A 22,247-nucleotide genomic window follows, 5' to 3' on the forward strand; every position below is an offset into this window, starting at 1 on the left:
GTCGTGTAGAAAGTGGACTCCTCCTGTCAGTGGCGGAGCCAGAATTTGATCTCAAGTGGGGCACTCGGATGTTTTAAAAAAAAAAAAACATTTGAAACATAAACTATATACCAAAATTTTAATAAACATTAAAATATTAGAATAAGATTCCATTAAAATCATTTTTTAAAAATTACATGTTTTATTAATCAAATATTTTTAAATTTTAGAAAACTTTTCATGATGGGATATAAATTATCTTCGACTTTTAAAATTAAACGGAAGTATAGTGTTACAAACAAATAAAAAGTATGAAATAATAAACACAAATGTTCCAAACCAAAAAAAAAACTCAAAACAGTCAATGTTGACAACAGGATTTGAACTTGGGACCAGCCATATAAAATAATCAAGTCTAACCGCTGCGCCATATAAGCTGCTAGTAGAAAAAGGAAACTCTTAGCAACTTATAGGGTTGTTAAGTACCGAAATTTTTTAAAAAAAAATTTCAAAATCCAGTGGGGAACGGGACCCACTGGGCCCCAACGTGGCTCCGCCCCTGCCTCCTGTTCGTGGTTTCTTGAAGGTCAATTGTGATGGTGCAGTGGTTAGTGGGGAAAGATTCTTCGGTAGTGGGGTGGTTATTAGGAATGAGGTTGGGGTGTTGATTGCAGCTGCAGGGGAGAATTACCAGCACCAATGTACTCCATTGGTGACTGAATTACTGGCAATTAAATTGGGACTGGAGGTTGTTGTGGAAAGAAGGTTACGGGATTTGGTGGTGGAATCGGATTATCTCTAGGCAATCCAACTGATTAATTCAATGGAAAGATGTTTAGCTGCGGAAGGTGGAATTATTGAGGACATTCAACGACTTATGGACTGCTATCAATCATGTTCGAAGGGAAGGCAATAAGGCTGCCCATGCAGTCGCAAGTTTTGTAGTCCGAAATCGGGGGTGATTTGTTTGGTTAGAGGATGGGCCTCATTGGCTCATGTCAATTATCGACAGTGATAAGCCTTTAGTCGGTAGTTCTAATAGGGATTTGAGTACTTCTACTTCATCTAGGGAGGTTGCTGGGAGTGCAATTAATCAAACCCATGATTGTATTTCTTTCGTTTAAGGAATAAAGTCTTTCATTCTATAAAAAAAAAAAAAAAAAGATAATTGATTTTGTTACCTAATACCCAATTAATTTTTTTTTTTTGGACTATTTTGCTCTCTCCTCCTTTGTCACTGGAGGTCACCGAAGAGATCGTCGGAGATCTCATAAAAGTATTAGTAGGTTTATTGACCCCCAATAAAAGCTATTATTTATCCATGTGCTTTGTTCTCTAAAACAGTTCAGTCGCTCACCTTTTAAATTAAACATAATGCTATTTGTTCTCTTAATTTCTCATCTAGTAGGTCTAAATTGTCTATTATCCCCCTCATTTCCTCCTTTTTTTTTAATTAATTTTTTCCTCTCTTTTTATTTTTATTTTTTCTGCTCATCTCTTCTTCCTCTTAAGTACGTTGTGACCGCCACATGGCGGCCACTGGAGCTCAGTGATGGGAGAGAGAGAGAGAGAGAGAGAGAGCTCGGTGGTGGAAGAGGAAGAAGATGTAAATAGAAAAAATAAAAAGAGAACAAAATAAATTAAGAAAAAAAAGAAAGTGAAGGGTATAATAGACATTTTAGACCTAATGGGTGAGAAATTGAGATAACAAATAATATTTTGTTTAATTTATAAGGTGACAGACTAAACTGTTTTAAGGAGCAAAGTATTGAGAGTAACTAGTATTTAGTCCAGAGTTTTATTGAGGGTCAGTAATCAATGAAAAATTAAGATGTTCTTGATTTTGAAAGTTTTAGATGGTTTATTGACCTCAATAAAGTTTATTAACACCCAATAGAACTTCTATTGACCCCAATAAATTTTTTATTACCCTTAAAATAGTTTTATTAAAGGTCAATAATCAGTGAAAAATGAATATGTTCTTGATTTTGAAAGTTTTGGGAGGTTTATTGACCCCCAATAAAAGCTTTTATTGCATCCCAATAAAATTTTTATTGCCTACCAATAAGATCATTCTTTCTCCGAACAATTCTTAGGTTCACCCCTAGGGTGAATGAGCATATTCACCCCCGTTGTCGATTAACATATTTTTACTTAATAAATTTACAATCCAACGGTCTATATCTTAAATTATCCTTTAAAGATCATCTCTGTAAAAAATCAATCGAATCAGAAATCGTTTAACTATCTAATTGAATCAAACAAATAGATGGTTCTAACAACACTTACTACTACTATGATGAACCGTCCATATATTTCATAGAAATGAATAACTAAAAAGTCTTCAATTTGATTGATTTTTTACAGAGTTAATCTTTATATTACGTTATACAATATGAATGGTTGGATTAGAAAATTATAAAGTTATTATGCGTTAATCGCAAGAGATAGTGAATTTGCTCATTCACCCTAGGGGTAAACCTAAGAATTGTTCTCTTTCTCCTATTGGTACATGAACCCAAAGTCCAACTACAGAACCATAAATCTCGAGGTTAAGAAATATGTGTGTGTGTGTGTAAGCGAATCTCTACTCACAAATTACAATTTCCTATAAATTAATTACCATCTCTGTCTCCAATTAATTACCTTCATTCACTGGCGGACCCAATATAAGCCTAGCTGCTGCCTACAGTAAAAGAATATATATATAGGCTATTTCATTAATAGAAGCCCTTGTTAATTTGTTGCAATTAAAGGAAGACAATAAAGTTGCGCTCCCCACAGAAACCATCAGTAGCTGTGATTAAGCATTTCATTAGTTTTTAACATACTCCTTTTATGTTATAACTTGTAACATGGAACCTTCTTCTCTTAAGGCTGTGTATTTCTATTCATGAGAATGATAAAAAATACTAGTTTCTCCTGCTCTCATGGTAGAATTTTATCTTTAGATTATGATAAAAAAAAAAAATAGTTTCTCCTGCTCCCAGAGAAGCTCACTTCTGGGTCTGCCACTGCCTTCATTTATAGCCACTACCACTTCCCATAGAGATATTTATACCAGTGCCTTGAACGTCGATTGATAGTAGGATGCTTTCAACTATAGCCATTTAGAGTTGTGAAATCTCATTTGATCGAGAAGTGAATATAGTAGCAATAAACGAGATCCATTTCCCCACCAACAAATTCAATTCCATGACTCTGGTAATATAATATGCTAAATAAGAGATAAAAATCAGTAGATTGAAACACAAAATGAGTGTACAACCTCGAACATAGAAAGGAAGATATTACATAATACAACAAATTAACGCACACAGTGCGCACCTAAATACACGTACATATTACATATATGGTGAGCTAAACGCACCAGGCACTGATTAGTGTACAAACCACACTAGGTGCTAAACACTTGTCTGCAACTATAACACGAAACCGGGTCTCGCGGCTTGTCCTAGAGAGCCTCGACCTTCGCAGCTCGTTCGCGGTGCTAGCTGGGTTGACTTACCTCCAAGCAAGGACTAAAAAATCGAAAAAATTGCCGAAATTTCGGCGAAAATTTCATTTTTTTCATGTCCCGATATATCTTTCACTTACCAATTAATTTCGCGCATTATCGATATTTCGCGAAATTGCACGATATGTACGAGATTTAAGAGAATATTCGTCCACATACCAACAAAACCGGGATTCAAACCCTGCTTGGCTAAGAAACAAAGAGATGACTTAGCCATCCTTGTTACTCCTCCACTTGGTTTATTATTTGCGACTCATCTATATATGATATAAACTATCAACTCTGTTTTTTACGAATTTGTAAACTATAGAAATATTTAATCAATAACCAATTTTCAAACTTTAGATTTATCAGCCGTTCAAAAATTTACAACGACTTTTTAAAATTTTACTCTATATTTGAATATGCATTGTATTATCACTATTATGTACAAAAAAATGTATATAAAGCGTGATTGAGTTTTTCAGCTATAGAAAAAAATAAGATGTTTAAAGTAAATCTTTACTTGTCAGTGATCCTACATATAATATTTCACCTTAAATTATTGTAGCTCACTATATATAATAACACTTATTCAAGATTTTTTTTTTTTGAAATATAGTAGATAATTGATCAAACAAGCATATCTAAAAGTTTCATTTAAAATTTCCATTTTTTTCTTTAAATTTCCATCATTTTTCTTGATTATTTACTGAAATCGATATATCCTCGATATTTCCGTTTCCGGGACCATCGATATTTCCTCGAAACTCGATATTTTGGTCCTTGCCTCCAAGTTCTCAACCTGAAGCAGAAACCGCCTCTCCAGCCCCATTCCCGACCTCTCTAACCTCATGTCCCTCAAGCTCTTCTTCCTCTCCTACAACGACTTCTTTGGCAACTTTCCTGCCTCCATAACGTTTGTTTTTCATCTTTACCGCCTCGATCTGGCTTCCACAACTTCCAAGAGGTGTAAAACTGTCACTGGAGAAGAGCGAAAAGGACGGGAAAAGGGCGAGACTGAGGTGGGTTTGGGAGTGTCACGCCCCCAAATCCAAGGCCAATATTGTACTGAAATATGGCTCGTGAATTTGTGACGTGAGTCAAAACAAATACAATTTTCTTCTTGAATAAATCAACAAGAAGTAAAAGAAAATATATACATGTTTGAATAGTACTTTTATTAGAAAACTAATATCGGTAATATATTTACATAACCAAAGTTAAGCAAAATTCGAATCAGTACAGGTATTCACTAGAAATAGTAGTAGAAAAATATTATTTTATCTAGTAGGTTCATCCCGTTTCCCCAAGCATCTACTCAATACCTGAAAACAAGAAGGTGTAGCATCATGAGCAACACAAGCCCAGTAAGTACACAACTTACATTCTTATATTAATGTATCTTATAAGAAATCAAAACTGAACAACCAAGTTAAAATGTACTAAGAACCATTTAAGTTCATACGAATTCTTAAATATGTATATATATATACACACAATACACACACACATATATACAAATATATTCATTCGTGTGAATGGTTTGGTAATAAATCACATAGTCACATATTCTTATCAAACCAACAAATATTGTAGCATTAGTATGTGAAATAACATTAAAGCAACACATGCTTGATTTTCTTTTTACTAACACCTTCACATATTAAAAATATATCATAGATAGATATTTGATCAAAATAACATAAGTACACTTCTCTTTTTAGTGAATTTTCAGATTAACTGGTAACAAATCACAAATCCACGTGTTAGGGTCCGACGTACTATACCCAAAACACGGGAAAACCAGGTTGACTGGTAACAAATCATAAATCCACGTACTAGGGACCGACGTACTATTCCCAAAGTACGGGTAAGCCGCAGCATACCAAGGACACAACCAAGGCATGTATACTCAAAGTAAGCACCCTTCCTAAGAGTATAATAGTGCACTATCTGAAGGGACTAGGGCCCACAGCTTAACAACCACGAAGCATAACCACGAAGCACCAAAACACATTTACCAGTAATTCACTTAAGCACGGGGTTGTTGTAATCACCCGGCTTCATAATTGTACTTTTCAGACATAATCAAATTCACAACATACAATCTTTATAAATTATAGATCGTAATATATGTATATGTACACACACATATAGATACATATACTTAGGAATAATCTCATATGAGAACATGTATAACATAATTGTATATCACAAATAAGTATCTTAGACATAATCAAATTCACAACATACAATCTTTATAAATTATAGATCGTAATATATGTATATGTACACACACATATAGATACATATACTTAGGAATAATCTCATATGAAAACATGTATAACATAATTGTATATCACAAATAAGTATCTTAGACATAATCAAATTCACAACATACAATCTTTATAAATTATAGATCGTAATATATGTATATGTACACACACATATAGATACATATACTTAGGAATAATCTCATATGAAAACATGTATAACATAATTGTATATCACAAATAAGTAAATTCACTAGCAAACAACATAATTAAAAAGAAGTTTATACATAATTGAAATAAGGTAAAATAGGTAATAATAAAGCACAAGCATTAAATAAGTAACTATAAACAATTTAACAAAATTATATTATAGTTAGTATTTCAGTCCTTATGTCCAAATCCATTGAAGTTCATCAATCATGTTCATGTTTCTCCGATTAGAGTCATCAAACTTCAAGATGTGTTATGTTGTCCATCACAAGTCCGAATTAGTCAAATGAGTACACCATTTCAAAGGGTTTTTCACAAGGAATCTAATGGAATAAGTCATGTAATCCTGTTCGAAGTCACATAGTCCAGAAATGGTGAAGAACCATAACAGTACAGAAACCGATATTTTTGATACTGCCCTTTGATGTTTAAATCTTTACGTTCTGTGTATTTTACCATTAATTCTCAAACTCTCCAGATCACAAGTAGAGGTCTTAAGCTTCAAATTGATATAAAGTTTGTAGAAATCGGATAAGAAATGAGAGAGATATGAATTTTTGAAGTTGTGATGGCTGTATGAGATTTCCAGCGAGTTTAAAAGTTGAAAACTTTGATTAGCCATAACTTCTTCATTTCTTAACCTTTTTGAGTGATTCAAAAGCCTAAATTGAAGAACTTTTGATGAGGAATTTAATAATGTAATTATTTTTGACAAAACATAATTTGTTATATACGAAAATACGGGTTTGCAGCAAAGCAGATCCTTTTCCATTTTATCATTGATTATGCAATTTGATAAATCTTAAAGACAAAAGAATATAGGAATGTAATCATGTACTTACTTAAGGAAATCAGAAGGTGAGGTGAAGATTTTGGTCTTGAAATCAAGCTTGGACTTCTTTCACAAAAGGAAACTTCTTAAGGGAAATAGGATGAAGGATTTGTGTGAGGAACTTTTAGTTGGGTTTTCTCTTCAACTAAGGGAGTTTTTGATCAAATTTTGCATTTGATTGTTAAGCTTGTAGGAAAATATGATAGAGATCATGTGTTTATATAGGCTAGAATTAGGCTTAAAGAAAAATAAAATAAAATGAGTGACTAATAATATAAGGTAAGTGGCTAATCCACTAGATAGGTTAAATGATTAAAAGGAAAAGTAAAAGAAAAAAAAGTAATAAAAGAAAGAAAGCATAAATCAGCTTGCTAATTATATATATATATATAGATATATATATATATATATATATATATATGTATGTATGTATGTATGTATGTACACACACATCCATATGCACATTTACCCAATTAATAAGTAAAGAACTTTAGTGCTTTCTTAAGGTAAAAATAGCAATAATTAGTACTAAAATGACATGCATCACAAAAATAATATAGATAATAGTATTGAGCTCAATGATAAATATCGAGTGTACACAAGAAATACGAACTAAGGTATTTTGATAAGTTTACTAGAAGTCTAGTATTAAAAAATTACATATATTCTCAGTGCGGTATGTGATGATATTGATTTCTAAAAAGAAAAATACTCAAAACAAAGTAAGACTTTTCGAATATAACTAATAATATAGTGTTCTATAGTTGACACTAATTTTCGGGTTATTACAGGGAGTGTAGAAGGCTAGGGTTTTAAGGGTGAGGGAAGAAAGAACCAGCAAAGCCGTAGAGGTAGTCATGGTGGTTTTGTTTTGCTTCAAACCAGTGGCGGAGCCAAAATTTGACTTTAAGTGGGGCACTTACAAAATATCAATACTTCATAAAAAAAACTGAAAAAAAAAAAAAATCAAAGTGATTTGTTGTAAATTGTCTAAAGCAATAAGCTAATAATTATATTAAATTTTTATAACTATATTAATTTTTTAAAAAATTAATTCGAAAGTAGAACTAATAGTGTTAATAACTTAATATCAAGAAAATTAATATGTATTACATATAAAATACAAATATTCAGTCCAAAACAAAAAAGAATACCAAAAAAACTCATAAAATCAAGCAATGAGTTTCAAACCTAGGACCAAATTGTTATCGACTAAAACATTATCCACTGCGCTAGGCCTATTGCACGGTAAATATTCAAACTAGGTATATGTACCTTAGCTAGTTAGCTACATACTTCCGAACTAAAAATAAAAATAAAAAATCAGTGGGCCGGAGCCATTGCTTCAAACAGATAAGGTTGCAAATCAAATAGAGAATAGAGAATTCAAATGTAGAAATGGAAAACTGTCATTTAACGCTGTTGGTGTCGAAAAATTCCGTAGAGGAGTTTGACTCACCAATGAATGCGGACTGGAGCGGGAGCTGACCGGGAACAATCGAGAAGGTTCCCTCGAGCGTTGACTCGAAGTTTGACCGTCGGCCCGAGGAGGAGGGGGGTACTTGCAGAAAACTCTCTGATGCCTAAGTCAGTACGTTTCTTAGTAGTGGAGTACAGTGAATTGGAATTCGATGCCTTACCTCGATATCGAGCAGCCTATTTATAGGTGTATTTCGGCGTGGGCTGCAAGTAAACTTGCACAGCTCGCAGTGACTTGAGCGGCACGCCACCATTAAGGCCGTATTCACTCCTGCAATAACCGTCACTTATTGGCGGTCATGATTGCCATACTGAATGTCGCATTTATCGTTGCATTTACAGCTACATTAACCGTTGCATTTACTGTTGCTATTACTTCCCTTTAACTGCCCTGATTGCATGGTCAAATTAATTGACCACCCCCACAAAAGCTTAAATTAATTGAATGAGTAAGAATTCTAATTTGTTTGTGGGGTGAGTGAGAATTTTTTAAATAAAATTTAGGCATTAGGTCAAGACTTATTTCTATTTAGTTTATTTCGCAATAACATCAGAAGCGGATTTGCTAATACAGTTCAATTTCCAATGCCTATGTCCCTTAAACTTTCACTGATCTTCTATGCAATTACATAAGCTTGACATCGTAGCACGGCTTCTATTGATTGAAATTAAGCTTATAATCAAAATTTATTTATTATAGAAATTTATAATTACATCTATAACGACCATACATCAACAAACTAAAACGACATTTAACATTCGTGTCTAATATTGTGAAAGAAAAATAATAGTCGTGAAAAATGACGAGAGAGAAATAATTCAAGAGGAATTATTGGAGGGTAAAATGGTCATGCTACAGTATCCAGAGACAGTGGACAAGTCCTTCAAATCTGCAACAACCAAAAAGTCAGTATGGCAGCTGTTAATTGCGACTGTCAGTGGGACCCACACCTCTGTCAGTAGGGAAAAAGGTTCGTACTTTATAGGCACCCACGTGTCCTTCTGCCAACCTCTCCTCCTCCTCCCCCCCCCCCCCCCCCACCCCCCCCCCTCTCGATCTCCCTCCGTGAAATCCAGACTCTGATTGAACACCACGATCACCCTCCAATCTGATCCAAGTGTAGTTTTCACTCGTCGGCACCATCAATCCAACGTCGTGTTGATTCTTTTGTCCGGCCATAGCACGCACATCGTTATTCAATAATTGATCTTAATAGTAATCGTGACATGTTCGATTCACTAATTATAATAACAAATCATATAAAAGTGGAATGGATATATCCATGAGACAAAATTTCTTCTCGATGATTACACGTACGTCTTTCAAATCATGATGAATAAATAGGACATTTAATGATCAAATGTCACTAATGCTATCATATCTGTATTATTCTTTGAATTCTTTAGCCCAAACGACCTCGATGCACATTATATAGATAAGCAACAATATATGCCCGCTGGCGGACCTGCACTGTGACAAGTGAAGGCTGTTGTCCTCGATAAAAAAAATTCTCTTTCTTTTCTCTAGTAAAACATATTTTATAATAGTGCGAATGCTCTTTAGGATCTAATGTTTTCACCCCACTTTTTATTTCTATTTACTTCATATAAGCAGTTCACCTCCATATAAATAAAATCCTGAGTCCACCATTATATATATTTATATAGCTTATTGAAAGAACAATAAGAGCCACGTTTATATGATATATCCATCATCCATGGCTAACCTAGCTTACATTGACAACGACTTTGCTTAAGATTGAGGGCCATTCCAAAGTTCCAATCTTGGGGAGATACAGATAGTTCATCAAATGCACACATCAGTGACATCACATTTATTTTCTTTTGGCTTGTATCGGTGGTAATTAATGACCATTGTTCTGTGCGTGTGAGTGATGTCAAACACTGTATCACAACTTTCTGTGCATTTGTGGTGTGTCACAATCCAAATCGCTTGCCACCACATTCCACATATAGCCGGATTCCAGGAGTTCAAGAGGCAATCGTCTGTGAGCCCCTGAATCTCAAGAGTCCACGACTTCAAACAGTTATTGTGCGTACATGCATTTCCAAAACATTATATGATTACACCAAAGGTTAAACCTCTCTTTCTTAATTAAAGTATCCAAACCTATGTTATAATATATATAGTTGACCTCAAGTTTCGACATCACACACACTTAATATTGTCGAAACTCTTCAGCTTTTACCCATCACATATGATGCGGGTGTTTCGATTATTCCGAGTGATGAGGCAGTGATGGAAGAAGTTAGAATCATGCCCATCATTTCCGATCCGACTCTACCGCCGCTTCATCCGCCCTACTCTTTTGACATATAACTTGACTAGAGAGATAAAGAAATTGTGGAGAGAACCACTGCAAGTGGCTTAGTGGTTCTTGCCTAGTTGGGTGTGCTCCCCAATCTAGGTTCGAACCCCGAAGCTGTCAAAGTGGCGAGGCACTGTGCTGCAATGCACAGTTGGAGCATTTCACATGCGCCGAAGGGGTTTATCTTGGGCCTAGGAAGCCTTTGGGTTCCCCTTGACAAAGTCAAAAAAAAAAAAAAAAAGTTCATCCTACTTTTCTTGACATATAAATTACTTGATCTGGGTGGAGCAAAAGCGCGCGCTCATTATGATCAGCACATGGTCTTCTGAATCCGAGTCGCCGTTTTTCTCAAAATAGACATGAATGGACGTGACTACATGTTGGTGATTGTCTTCCATGCTTGCTGATAATATTAGGTCATCTCTGAGCTAAGGGCAGCCATTTATTTGTTTTTGTCAAATTATATATAGGAAATGAAGGTCTTGAACACAGTAATGCTCATAACAAGCCATTAGAACCGAGGAAAAATATCTTGTCAAAGCATCGTTACCGATGACCGATATTAATTTCAATATCGATGGTCTCTCTTATTGGTAAGAGATTAGAAGAGAGAGAACGAAAGGAAAACGAGATTAGAGGTAGATTTGATAACTCATACTGGTAACAAAGACGAATCATAAAGATCAATGATATTAATATTTTGTAGTACTAGTTTTCAACATCTAAGAGTTTATTCGTTGACATGGCTTGATTGTAGCACAATTTTTTTTCTTTCTCAAACACAATAACACATCATCTTAATTAAGAAAGTACGGATATGGTCCTAACAATATGTGTTAGAAGCGTGTCGGACAATATGAGAGTGTCGGTGGCCAATGGTTGGTGTTATTTACTTATTTAGAACATAATCAGTGGCAGACCTACGTGCGGGTCAGACAGGGGCGGACGCACTTAAGGACGAGTGGGGGCTACTGCCCCCAGTGAATTCTTTTCATTTGCTCAGCAGCTTCATATATATGTTATGTTCATCGGTTTTTGCCCCCAGTGGAAGAGGAATATGCTTCTGCTGCCCCATAACTATTGAGTAATCTGCTGCCTCACAAGTCACAAGTCTAAAATTATAATCAATATTCTTACTATCCCTTAGCCCTTACCTCCTAAGCCCAAAGGAAAACTAACGTCTTTTAATATTCAAGCCCAAAAATGTTAAACAAAGCCCAAAGCAGGTTTTGGTCAAATACAGAACCAAAAGTTTCAGAATTTTAGCCTCGAAAATCAAAATTCCTCAATTCCAATTGTGGAGCCTCGTCTCCGTCGTTCAATTTCTCAGCTTTCAGGGTTTGTCTCGCTCCTCCCTTCGGATAGTAATTCACTTTTAGGGTTTCGTCACTACAGTGAAACTTCGCAGCTTCCAAAATGTGATTTTTTTTATTCTTGCTTTCGAAAATTGCAGAGGTTGCGGTTGAAAATGGACGGTGAGGAGTTGACTGAGCAGGAGACTGCTCTTTACGATCGCCAAATTAGGGTTTGGGGCGCTGATGCTCAGAGAAGGTAAAGAATCTACCTTTTTTTTTTTTTGGAATTTTGGGTTGCTTCGTTTGCTTAAAGCTTTGATTTTGTTTTAGACTGAGCAAAGCTCATATACTAGTCTGTGGAATTAATGGGACTACTGCCGAGGTAATTGAACTGTCCTATCTACTCCTTTGGTTTGTGTTTGAATGAAAATGTTATTGAGCAATCTTGTTATACTTTGTCTCCAATTTTTTTTTTTTTGTTTTTGGGTAGTTTTGCAAGAACATTGTACTAGCAGGAGTTGGTAGTTTGACACTGGTCGATGATCGGGTAGCGACCGAAGAAGCCCTTTCTGCTAACTTTTTGATACCTTCTGATGAAAGTGTGTGTGGGGGGAAAACTCTAACCGAGCTTTGTCGCGATTCTCTGAAAGATTTCAATCCGATGGTTCGTGTTTCTGTGGAGAAAGGTCTGGTTTCTAGTGCTACAGAGTTTCCATTGTCTTGATTCAGTATAATTAACTTGTTGCTGAAAAGAATTTTAAGTAAAATGGTTGTTCATATCAAACAAGTGGTGATGGTTAGGAAAATTATGGTACTTAGATTAGTTAATTGGTTCTTTGTAATTTCTGGTAGAAGAACAATTAAGAATATCCCACTATTTGTTCTCACAGGTGACTTGTCAAACTTTGGCGGTGAGTTCTATAGCAAGTTTGATGTTGTGGTTATCAGTTGTTGCCCTCTCTCTACAAAAGTATGATGCCCTTTCTCTTCAGATTTGATTATAACTTTCTGAAATTTGCATTGATCATGAGTTTAAATCCACATTATCTGTTGTCTTTTGTCAATTCTTCTTCTGTAGAAGCTGATCAATGAAAAATGCCGAAAGTTATCAAAGCGGGTAGCATTTTACACAGTTGATTGTAGAGACTCTTGTGGTGAAATTTTTGTTGATCTGCAACTCCATAAATATTCGAAGGTTACCATCTGATTTGGTTTCTCATATGCTCATTTCATTGAAATGGTTCCCAGTTTCTTTTGTTGATTTATGGCTAATGCAATAATAGCCATTATTGCTAGAACTGTAGATCTAATAAGTTTCCAATGAATCACTATTTGTTTGAGCACATATTGGACTGTTATGATGATCAAGCTTATAATGACAAAATACCCTCAAGCATCTTCAGCATAGAGGCTCTAATGACAGAGAAAGTACTTACTTTCTTCTTCTTCTTCTTTTCCTTAACAGCAAAAACTGGAGGAAACAATTGAATGTCAACACAATTATCCAAGTTTTGAGGTATGACTTGGTCTTTCATTGCTCTAGATGTTGAATTTTATTGCATAATTTGCATGCATACTTTCCTCCCACTCCCTAGACATTTTTTCTATTATTGATGCTTAATTTAAGCCACATTCTGCATGTTTTATTAATTTAGGACCTTCATTCATCTAATTAAGACCACAAGGGATAGAAAAAATAAACTATTATTCATAAAATATGCATTTAGATTGTTGTCAGTCCCATACAGTGATAATGGTCACCTTTTGGGCAATAATGCGCATCACATATAGTGTGAACTTACCAATGCATCTGTACATTCCAGGAATCAATTTCAGTACCTTGGAAAGCACTTCCCAGGAAAATGTCAAAGTTGTACTTTGCTATGCGAGGTTCGGTAAATTATCTCATTGCCCTTTTTTTTTTTTTTTTTTTTTTTTGAAAATAAAAATGAAAGGATTACCCATAGGATAAGAGAGGAAGAGAAATTATTCTCAGCTAGATGTGAAAATTTAAAAGCTACCCCTTTTACTTATGGATGTTGGGTATACATTGGAGAGCAATTCTCGGGAAGTGGGAAGTTTTGTCATAAAATAAATAAATAAATTAGCCAAAGAAATAAAAGAGGAAGACGAATAACGTTGACCTTTAACTAAGGGATGAGGGATGCATATATCAATTTATTGCACCTGTTTACTGCTTTCTTTTTAGTCTTGCTGCCATGGTGCAGTCTTACACTTTTTGTGCCATCAATATTCAAGCTTATAGAATGAATATGATCTCTTAAAGAAGAATTCTTTTTTTTTTCCTCAAATTTACTACAAGTCTCGTGTCATGTGTCGACCACAGGGTTGCACTCGTTTACTGTTTTAACTTTAGTCTTGCTGCTATGTTGCGGTCATACTACACTTTTTGTGCCATCAATCCACCAACTTATAGGATGAAAATGATCCCACAAAGAGGATTTTTTGCCCTTAAATTTATCGTAAGTGTTATTTGAATAGTTTCCATTTATCGATGACCAAGATAGATGAATTAAGATTATTGTTACTTGACTGCAGTGATAGAAAGGTTTGAAGATGCTGAGCAACGTAAACCTGGAGAAGTTTCAATTGCAGATCTTCCCGGTGTTCTGAAATTGAAGAATGAGTTCTGTGAAGCACAGGTGTGGTACTTAAAAGTTGTTATTCTTTTTGCCTTTCTTACGCTTGCTAATGTGGTACTTAAAAGTTGTTATCTTTTTGCCTTTCTTACGCTTGCTAATGTGGTACTTAAAAGTTGTTATCTTTTTACCTACTGCATTGACTTACGCTTGCTAATGTAACAACCATGCAGTCGTTGAAGGAATCACATATTCCTGATGCCCTCCTAGAAAGATTGGTGACAGATCCAAGAGAATTTCCTCCAGTTTGTCCCATCATTGGGGGAATTCTTGGGCAGGTGTGCCAACGTCCATCTTATTATATACAAGTAAAAGTGTTTACTTCCCAGCTAAAAATATAATCTAATGTTAATTCCCCAACATTGATAGTTTTGTACTGAACTTCTCAGGAGGTTATCAAAGCAATATCAGGCAAAGGAGAGCCTCTCAAGAATTTCTTCTTCTTTGATGCTATGGATGGAAAGGGCATAATAGAGGACCTATCAAACAACACTGGAAGCTGAGCGGCCTTGTAGAGAGGGAAGTTGTAATTGTTGAAAGGTTGAAAGCAGGACAGTCCTAACTGCCATATAGTGTTGGTAATAGATTTTTCAGGAGGCTTGACCCCTTTTCAGGTAGCTTATAAAAATCCTACCTTTCTGGTTCGGATTCTGATTATTCATCTGTTGCTTGACTGTATTTGCTAGTGAACCTTACGCTACAAAATTTAATGATTGGCGATGTATGGTCACAATCGTAGTTATGCGTCTGAGTGCATTGTTCATCGGTTATCCAAATGTTAAACAAGTTATTATCTTGAAAACATATTGGTGGCTAGACTTGAAGTTTCTTCATTTATATGAACGTAGTAGCCACTATATCTAAATGGAGCGCATTTTGATTCCAAGAGTGGATCCATGTACCAAAATCTCAAGGTCCACCAAGTGACCCTGGTCATGATTCATTTCTTGAGGTTATGCGTAGTGGCTGATGAGCAATCAATTTTGTCTGGGGAAAAAGTTCAGAGGCAAAGGGATGTTCATTATAGCTGCATATACTTTAATCTTTGAGGTCAAGTCCATTGATGTTCATAATTTTATCTTCTATCCAGGTGTTTGCTAATGAGATTATGGAATCATAGATTCTTAAAATTTGTGTGGATGAGTTTTTCTTAACAAAACAAAAATATTATCTTGTTATTGACACTAGTCATTATTGACATTCTCACAAATTTTATTTCCATAGCTATCTTTCATAATGTTAAAATCTGTTGGCCGTTACAGGAGGATTTATGGAAGGAATACTGATACTATCAGATAGATCAAAATCATCGACTAAAGTTTATAACATTTCACAAACCTTTTTTAGGTAAAAGACTACTCAAGAGAATGTACTTACGACCAGGAAAGATTATTTACTTTACGTATATTATCTTCCCTTTTTATACTTTACAGAAAGGTTTCCTTTTACTATATACAGAATTTCCAAATTGGAGAAAAGAAAGAAAATGGTAACAACTAGAGGGAAAAGCAAAAGAATATGGAAAGCACAAAGCAGTAGGGTAGCTGAACAGAGGCTGTAATGATCGACTTTGCCACTATAAAGTATAAATCATGATTAGTGATTCAGTGATCCTGATTAATTCTTCCTCAATGCAAAGAATCACAAAAGAGTGGGATTCAAAAATCAAAATTTCAAAAGAGAAAATGATATTCAGAACGTGGTCAGTTCTTATCCTTCTTGACTGTGTTTGAAAATCAAAATTAAATTACCAAACTCATTATCCAGATAACCCTTTTTCAATTCAAAACATCTACAAATTACATTCCTCACAGGACCCTACCATGGAAAGCCTAAAGGCAAATGACCCTAGTGTTAAAAGTCCTCAAGTGGAGAAGCTACAAGAGCAGTTCATGAATTTGCAACAAGAGTGGAAGTCATACAAACAGTCCTACCCCAAAACCAAGAGGAGATCATATTCTTCATCATCAAGCACCATGGCCAAAACCCGATCAAGGCACCTCATGTCTTCACTTCAGCACAGAATGTTTCCCTCGGAAGGCGATAATTGGAATGTCAGGACTAATGATTTTGCAGTGGAAGAGATCAGAAGAGACCGAAGGGCGGCGATTGAGAGTGGCAAGTTGAAGGGGAGGAGGCTGTTTGAGGATGAGCATGAAGAAACTGAGATTGGTTATGGAGGAGAAGAGAGTGAATGGGGTAGCTGGGATGATTGGGATCAGGAGAGTGAGGTGAGATCACTTCCATTATGTGGTTCTGGTGGTGAAGAAGTTGAATCAGGTAAGAGCAAAGAGATTAAAGTTTGTTTTCAGGATTCCATTTCATCTTTGACCTTTTCCCCATGTGGTGAGAAAATGAAGGAAGAAGAGAAACTGGTGACTGTGGAAGAGAAGGAGGTTGTTGAGAATGAAGGGGGTAATTGGGTAAGGTGCATTGTTGTGATCATGCATGTGCTTGCCATTGCTGCACTTATATTTGCAATTTGCAGTATCATGGGTCTTTATGGATATGGGAATGAACATTATGAGCTAATTCTAGTCCCAACGTGATATTCTCTCACTCTTATTAGTTAAAAGAAATATTATTCGAGTTCAATCACCCTCTGTTATTTTTCTTATTACTCCACGATTTTCATTTGCAGGTCAGATAAACGTTACATTCATAGTGTTTGAGACATATATAAGATTTTTGTTTTCATTTTTTTTTTTACAGAGGCAAATATGCATTATAAGCTAGGTATATCCATAATAAAGAGAGGCAAATATGCATTATCCATAATAAAGAGAGGCAAATATGCATTATAAGCTAGCATATGATCAGTAACTTCCATGTTCGAAATGGATCGGATACATATCATCAAGTGTTTTAGTCATTTTATGCCATCTTTGACTGTCTTCCTCATATGGCTTAAGATATGCTCAAAGGTTTCATCAGAGTTCTCAGTGGGATGGATGTGTATTCCTTCATATGTAGTCACCACAATTTCCTCATCTTTGGAAAGGCGTTGGACTTGCTTTTTCACATTGCACCCTTGATGTGTGCACTTGTAGTAACTTCTGCATAAATAGGCAAACAAGGGATGTTTTCAGGTGTACTGAACTGATATAGAAATCTAATAATGTATTCATTGTATTGATGAGAGTTTTCCGACATTATGGAAATGAAAATTTTCAATATAATTCCCATCACATAATTCGAAGTTTTGAACTAAAAACACCAATGAAGCATTCCTAAATCAATGGTGCATCAGAAAAATCCAACCTTCCATTTCCATTATTGGGCCTTTTCTTTTTCTTGATTCAAGTGTGTTGAACATAATATTATTTTAAAAGCGTAAATGTGTAATGGGTATCATGCATGATGAAGCACAAAGTACCAAGTTTGATAAAGTTCATAAATTGGGGAAGAACTACAACAAGGAATTAAGCACCTTAGTTCCCATAGTAAAAGGACACAGTTACATTTTCATTCACTTATGTCAAACTAAGAAGATTTCCACTCTTGCATGAAAAATAATTTTTCTATTTATCCATTTTAGTCAATGCAAATTTTGTATTTACAAGTGTACGGTAGGGCTTGCCTTATTTGCTTTCTATCGAGTGATGATAAGCTGATACCATATAGGCATATATTGGTACCATTGGTTGAAATAAGAGATGCATATAATGGCTTTGTATTGTTGGGCTTATTGGAAAAACCAGAAAAGTAATGTTCAAACTACTAAATTTCCTTACTATTAGATTTCCTTGAAATATAACACAACAAACAGCATACATAAAACAAGTATGACCAACTATAAAATAATCCCTAGAATTGTTAGTTTCTTTCAATATCTCATACTAGTTTTCTGCTCACATGCTCTGCATGTGTAAAATTTTTATAATTATTTTATTGAGAAAAGAAAAAGTTATTTGATAAAAAAGAAAGTGGGATATTATCTGAATTGTGGGTGGTTATTGCAGTCATGGGTTGTTAACTTTCTGAAAATTAATTAGTTAACTTCTTTTTTATAGGAATTTTAATTTTGCTATTTACTATACTACCACTAAATTATTAAAAATTATTTAAAATTAATATAAGGTCTAAGGATTTTATTGTATTTTCACACCCACTTTGGCTAACAAAGCCTCTTCTCTTAATAATAGTATAGATAAAACCAAAATTTACTCCGTAATTTCTTCACCATTACGAATTGATTCCTATAATCCAGCTTCCTCATCCCTTTAAATAAAACAAGTCATAGGTGTTTCATTGTTGTTTAATGGCATTCTTCATTCTTATCATTGAAAATGGAAGGTAGATAATATATGTATATATGCAATCACACATTTATTGAGAAGAGTTTTTCATGGTGTGATTATTTTACACACATGTCAAACCTATATACAAAAACCTGACCATGTAATCTTGTATCAAAGAGTAAATTCATCTATAACTTGATGATAACAAGAAGAGACTAACCTGCACGTCCAAAAAAAAAAAAACAGAGACTAACCTGGGAAAGTTACTGTTCTTAACAGTTTTTTGCCCATATTTTCGCCACCGATATCCATCATCAAGTACATCAACTTGGCTCCTTGTTTGGAATGCAATTTTGTGCTTCTTGGTCTCCTTGTCACCACAGTCTTTCCTTATCGATTTCAATTTGTTCACTGAACTATAGGAGGTTCCGCATTTGTCCATCGGAACTGCATTGCTACTATGAACATGAGGAAACAATTGAGGAATATTTGAAGCAGTGCTCGATGAGAAATTAGGAGAAGCTAATGATGGTGAGAAACCAAAGAAACGTATTTGGTTGTGCTCCATTTGATAAGAGAGAGAGAAAGAGAGAGAGGAATTGTGATTAGAGCTGACAAGTATTTATTGTGAATTAAGGAATGATAAACGAGGTTAATGCATCTTGTAAAAGTGGACTTTGTAGAAAATTGTGGGCGGCGTTTAGTGGCCAACTTCCATAGTTCACTAACTACAGAGAAAAACTGACATAAGCTTTCTGTACATGAACAAGTCACACTAGTAAAGGAAGGCTAGCTATGTCGGCACGGATCATAGCCTTTTCATTTGAGTAGAAAATCTAGTTCAGTACAGGATCATTGGGAAATAAAAGGTAATGACTTTCTTGTTCTAACTATTATTAGGAAATTGAACGTATTCTTTTCACCAAATCCCTCACTTCACATAGTCATCTTGTGAGACTGAGTTGAAGTTCAAATTTGCGTGAAAATGATGATATGGAAAGCTAAAATTGCATGGTATATGACAATTTTGGGCAAATCAAAAGTGAATGGCATTGCTCCTCGTTAAAAAGTAAGGTAAAGATTTCTTCTTTGATAACAAGTAAGAAAATTTGACATAAACCCACCTTTCGATCATATGCAAGATATAGTCATATTTCAAGTTACCAGATGACGTTTTTCTTGTTCTGATAGTGTCAAGCAGCACTTTCTAAGATTCGGGTAGAAAACCGAGTGCACACTTCTCAATTTGTTCTTCAATGAAGTCCATTAAAGAGTTTATTAATAAGGAAATATGGAAATTCATAACAACTCATAAAGCTTTTTAGGGGTGAACATCTTTGTTGGAAGCAGTAAGGTGAAAGTTCATAATTTACTAGTACTAATTAGTTTTTCTTAACACCATTTGGATGAGCCGGAGCTGCTGTCTGTGGTGGTGGGTTCAGCTCATTCCATGCTTCAATCCAAGTAACCATGGCATCCCCTAGTTTCTGAAAGTAAGGATCAACTGGGCCGAGTTTTTCCTTGACACTCTTGGCAAGCACAATGTAGCATTGTTGAACAGTTTTGCACTCTTTTGGGAGAATGATGGACTGGAAAAATGGGATCATATCTTCCTGCCAGTAAATGCCTTTGTACTCTTTCTTCAGATTCACAAATGGGTTGCTTGCCTTGCTATGCCATATGTATGGCAGTCCTGTCTTAACCCCTAGCCCCAAATGGTCACATATCACCTAAAAGAACACATAGGGGAAGTTGTCATGTAGGCGGACCGCGGATATGCAAAAAAAGAAGACAGATCGTTATTGTATCTATCAATTATATATAACATCTCTCTCACAACATGCACACAAAATTTACGATTATATGATGACACTTACATACATTTTCGAGAACGGTGTTAAATTAATCTATGCAATTGAAAATTTAGGAGTCCAATTGAAAAGTGTCAGGTATGAAAATCCAAATAATTATAGGTATGATATCAAACAAGAGAAAATTAAAGAGAGAAAAAAACAAGGAAATAGGATATCTCATTGTTGTTGAAGCTGATTACCTTGGCACACCAGCCAGCCCACATATCATCATATCTGCCAATGGGCTGGCCATCACCCATGAGCCCAAAGTACATGGCTGGGCCTATCAGCTCCCTGTCAAAAGCCAGATTCATCCCACACATTGGGAAAAGGGTGCCTTTGGGGATTGTCATCACAGCATCAACATACCTACTTGAACTAAAGAAACTCAATCCTAAATTATTTTCACAACAACTAATGCCAACTTCACCATATGTTTGATCAAATTTGTTTATCAAATAATTGGTTTGTAATACCGGCATCTTATTTAAGAATGTGCCGGCTTTGAATCGATGAAATTATACCATATCATGGTGGAACAAGTTGGTATCTATACATATTCCAATATGTAAATGGGAAATGGGTTAACCTGGTGTTGCGCTCACGTGGCTTGACAAGCTGAGTCGGGGCATCGTAGTCAGGAATGTTGAGCCAAAGGCCATGAGAAATAGCGGTGGGCACGCCTTCCCGCAAGCTAAATGGATAGCCGCGAACAAAGTCCGCTCCTTCTGCAAACGGGTCATAGAGTGTGTTGAAGAACAATGGAGTTGATGGTTTAAGCAGGTTTCGGATGTGCTGTGCCAATGCATTTATCTCTTTCCCACTAGGATCCTTTGCCACCTTTAAGGAAAAAAAAGCAATTATCGATGAAATTTGTCCACTAAATAAAGTGTCACTACATATCATGAGTCTATTTACATTAGACATTTGGAAAACAGATTTGATGAGTACATGCTTGACTAATTGAGAAACAAAACTTACAAAGCAGTCGTCATCAATGGTGAAGATGTACTTTTTCTTGGACACCAAGAAACCAAAGCAGCGACAAGCTGAGTCTTTGAAAGAAATGCAGCTAGCCTTAGGACCCAAGACCTTGTTGACATGGTCACGGTTATAGAGCTCGTAGTCGAACCCGTTAGGAACCCGAATAGCATTGGAGGGATCGCCGTCTTGTACGATGATGAGGTGGTAGGGTTGAAAGAAAGGCCTCCATTGCTCCAAGAAATCAAGGTTCCTGATAGTCGGGATCACAATGTCGAGCTCGTCTTTCAGATCAGCTACCACGGCCATCTTGAGAGTTATGCAGAGAGGTTGATGGAGGTGGTAGGTTGGAATCAATTGAGATGATGACCCATATATAGTTTAGCAGATAGAGGAGCGTAGGGTTTGGTTAATTTATGTTAGTAGCGAGGAAAAGGTGAATGCAAAAGAGAAACAAAGAGTGATGAATACTTAAAGGACGAGGTTGCGCAGAATTTATGGCATTGCCCACATGACTTTGCGTGAGTTGGTGAAATCTACATGAACACCATGGCTAGCTATAAACGTTTTCTGGGTTTTCATGGGTTAGCCTAACCTGTGATTCAATGAAAACGT

The 22,247-nt window shown here is 35.5% G+C and overlaps 4 protein-coding genes and 1 long non-coding RNA gene across 5 annotated transcripts; 2 read left to right on the plus strand and 3 right to left on the minus strand.

Moving 5' to 3' along the window:
* Positions 1 to 4,637: 4,637 nt before the first annotated feature.
* Positions 4,638 to 6,966, minus strand: LOC133706533 (uncharacterized). The gene is made up of 2 exons (XR_009844589.1): positions 6,804 to 6,966; positions 4,638 to 4,803 (listed from the first exon to the last, which is right to left on the minus strand). It is a non-coding gene; the product is annotated as an uncharacterized LOC133706533 (long non-coding RNA).
* A 4,817-nt stretch (positions 6,967 to 11,783) lies between these two features.
* Positions 11,784 to 15,394, plus strand: LOC133745305 (SUMO-activating enzyme subunit 1A-like). Its single transcript, XM_062173367.1, has 11 exons — positions 11,784 to 11,940; positions 12,056 to 12,153; positions 12,228 to 12,279; positions 12,388 to 12,583; positions 12,788 to 12,867; positions 12,976 to 13,092; positions 13,363 to 13,413; positions 13,721 to 13,787; positions 14,457 to 14,560; positions 14,731 to 14,835; positions 14,947 to 15,394. Exons 2-11 carry the CDS (start codon positions 12,071 to 12,073, stop codon positions 15,058 to 15,060), a joined length of 969 nt encoding a protein of 322 aa, XP_062029351.1. The 5' UTR covers positions 11,784 to 11,940; positions 12,056 to 12,070; the 3' UTR covers positions 15,061 to 15,394.
* A 366-nt stretch (positions 15,395 to 15,760) lies between these two features.
* Positions 15,761 to 17,106, plus strand: LOC133745306 (uncharacterized). Its single transcript, XM_062173368.1, has 2 exons — positions 15,761 to 16,259; positions 16,372 to 17,106. Exon 2 carries the CDS (start codon positions 16,381 to 16,383, stop codon positions 17,104 to 17,106), a length of 726 nt encoding a protein of 241 aa, XP_062029352.1. The 5' UTR covers positions 15,761 to 16,259; positions 16,372 to 16,380.
* Positions 17,107 to 17,403: 297 nt separating this feature from the next.
* LOC133745307 (probable WRKY transcription factor 43) lies at positions 17,404 to 19,414 on the minus strand. Its single transcript, XM_062173369.1, has 2 exons — positions 19,053 to 19,414; positions 17,404 to 17,613 (listed from the first exon to the last, which is right to left on the minus strand). Exons 1-2 carry the CDS (start codon positions 19,364 to 19,366, stop codon positions 17,427 to 17,429), a joined length of 501 nt encoding a protein of 166 aa, XP_062029353.1. The 5' UTR covers positions 19,367 to 19,414; the 3' UTR covers positions 17,404 to 17,426.
* Positions 19,415 to 20,114: 700 nt separating this feature from the next.
* Positions 20,115 to 21,966, minus strand: LOC133745304 (UDP-arabinopyranose mutase 1-like). Its single transcript, XM_062173364.1, has 4 exons — positions 21,633 to 21,966; positions 21,241 to 21,491; positions 20,852 to 21,020; positions 20,115 to 20,528 (listed from the first exon to the last, which is right to left on the minus strand). The coding sequence occupies exons 1-4, from the start codon at positions 21,939 to 21,941 to the stop codon at positions 20,181 to 20,183; spliced, it is 1,077 nt and encodes a 358-aa protein (XP_062029348.1). The 5' UTR covers positions 21,942 to 21,966; the 3' UTR covers positions 20,115 to 20,180.
* Positions 21,967 to 22,247: the final 281 nt, after the last annotated feature.

Source organism: Rosa rugosa, chromosome 4 (genome assembly GCF_958449725.1).
Source record: "Rosa rugosa chromosome 4, drRosRugo1.1, whole genome shotgun sequence".
In the NCBI taxonomy this organism is placed as follows: domain Eukaryota; kingdom Viridiplantae; phylum Streptophyta; class Magnoliopsida; order Rosales; family Rosaceae; genus Rosa; species Rosa rugosa.